The sequence below is a fragment of the Drosophila montana genome, unplaced genomic scaffold, assembly GCF_035044405.1.
Source record: "Drosophila montana isolate Dmon_TW-CO22-7 unplaced genomic scaffold, ASM3504440v1 contig_2081_1, whole genome shotgun sequence".
NCBI lineage: Eukaryota > Metazoa > Arthropoda > Insecta > Diptera > Drosophilidae > Drosophila > Drosophila montana.
In genome coordinates, this window is record NW_026996991.1 from 392,790 (window position 1) to 394,857 (window position 2,068).

The 2,068-nt window shown below is 43.5% G+C and overlaps 1 protein-coding gene across 1 annotated transcript; it reads left to right on the forward strand.

The window, feature by feature from the left end:
* The first annotated feature begins 208 nt into the window (after window positions 1-208).
* On the forward strand, window positions 209-1,383 carry Prosbeta5R1 (Proteasome beta5 subunit-related 1). Its single transcript, XM_064680044.1, has 2 exons — window positions 209-473; window positions 532-1,383. Exons 1-2 carry the CDS (start codon window positions 324-326, stop codon window positions 1,318-1,320), a joined length of 939 nt encoding a protein of 312 aa, XP_064536114.1. The 5' UTR covers window positions 209-323; the 3' UTR covers window positions 1,321-1,383.
* The last annotated feature ends 685 nt before the right edge of the window (window positions 1,384-2,068 follow it).

Consider the following 2,068-nt stretch of genomic DNA (forward strand, 5'->3'; position numbering starts at 1 on the left):
ACTCAAAGTTTTAAAAAACGAGTAGTGATGTGACTTATGTGACAACTAAATTTATAACCTAATAAAAAGAGTAAAGTTACGAGTCAAATTTCAAACTATTAAAAATAATATGATCAAAGCAAAAGTTAGATATGTAATTGTTTAATAAATGCAAGTTCTTGAAATTCATGAAGAAATTCAAGGAAGACAGTTTAGATCTATCACATTATGCCTGACAGCACAGATCCAGATTTCACTTGAATAATTTATATTCGAAATTCTTAGCATATTTAGAACCCTGATCCTTAAAATTTATTGTAAATTAGTATTAAGCATTAAAAATCATGGCCTTAGAAGCCATATCCGGTGTGAACAAGTTGCCATTTATGAAGCGCTTCGATGAGCTCCAAAAGGAGTGGGATCTGCATCAGATTCAAATTGCAACCAGTAACTTTACCAATCCCTATGCATTAATGGCTCCACCCTTTGAAAATGTACGAACTAAATTATTGCATTTACAAACCGAACAATCATTCACAATCTCGCTTGCAGCCGGCTGAGAATCTGCCCAAAATTCTCGAGCACTGTAAGGTGCGTATGGAGTGTGATCATGGCACCACGACGTTAGGTTTCAAGTATCAGGGAGGCATTGTGCTTTGTGCCGATTCGCGAGCCACTTCCGGCGAGTACATTGGTTCACAGACCATGAAAAAGATCGTGGAGCTCAATAGTTATATGCTTGGCACCCTTGCCGGTGGCGCTGCCGACTGTGTTTACTGGGATCGGGTGCTGGCACGCGAATGCCGGCTGCATGAGCTGCGCTTCAAGCGCCGTATCACGGTGGATGCAGCTGCACGAATGATGTGCAACATATCCACGCAATACAAGGGCATGGGTCTTGTCATGGGCATGATGCTGGCCGGCTGCGATGATGAGGGTTGTAAACTCATATATGTGGATTCGGATGGCATGCGATCGCATGGCAGCGTCTTTTCGGTGGGCAGCGGCTCACCATACGCTCTGGGCGTGCTGGATACAGGCTATCGTTGGGATTTGACCACCGATGAGGCTTTCGATTTGGCACGTCGTGCCATTTATCATGCCACCAGCAAGGACGCTTATTCGGGCGGCATTGTGCGGCTGTATCACATAAATGAAAAGGGCTGGAAGAACATTTGCAACACAGACTGTAACGAACTGCACGATCAGTTTTGCAAGGAGTCGATTAAAAATGGGAGCAACTCGAATTTGCCTTGCACAAGCAGGACTTGGGTCGAGCAGAAACTGCAGCAGGATGAGGTGCAAGCTCAGGTGGCAGCTGTTACCACCGAAATATCTTAAGGTGTAAGGATTTTACTAAATTTCATGTTTATTTCGAATCTATAAAAACGGAACGTATTATAATTTGGATGGGCTTGTAAACTATACGTGCTTATTGTACCCTAAAAAGGGTATTTAACATTCGGCAGGAAATATCCCCATTAGCCCTTTCAATACATACTATGAGGCCAAGGGAAGAAGCCCAGCTGCATTGTGTTTTGCACCCTGAGTTCAGGGTAACTGCTGGTCGGGCACTCTCGACTGGAGCACTCTACTTGTTTGTTATCCTTAACTGTTTACTTTAAAAAAAGAAACTTATCTACTCTCATTTTTTACCGGGCTAAAATTGAGTTTGGCTAAGCCCTAGTTACTATCTGCTGCTTTGCCCAAAATAGATAACCCTTTACGCCCATTAAGCTGCACCTCAAGCTTTAGGTTCACTTTTATAGTAAATATATACGTGCGCCTTCAGCTTAAGTAATTTTCTAATGAAACCACCAAGGAAAAATGAGTTTAACGTCAGGGGTCGTTTGTCGTTCGAGCAACGTTTGCGCCTGTTCTGTTTTCCACATCGGGTTCTTTAGCGGTGTTCATTAGATTAAAAGCAATTTACAGTAAAACTTTTGCCCGCAAAATGCAAACATTCTCCTCATCTCCTGACTCTGCCGCACACACACACACACACACACGAACACGTGCAGCAGCACATGTTCCCCAAACGCCGTGCAAATGTCGCCACTGCCATGTGGCACATGGGCACTCTTCTGGC

Coding starts and splice junctions, on each gene's coding strand:
- Prosbeta5R1 (XM_064680044.1), top strand. CDS start 324: ATGGCCTTAGAAGCCATATCCGGTGTGAACAAGTTGCCATTTATGAAG. Junction 474..531: donor TGGCTCCACCCTTTGAAAAT/GTACGAACTAAA, acceptor TCTCGCTTGCAG/CCGGCTGAGAATCTGCCCAA.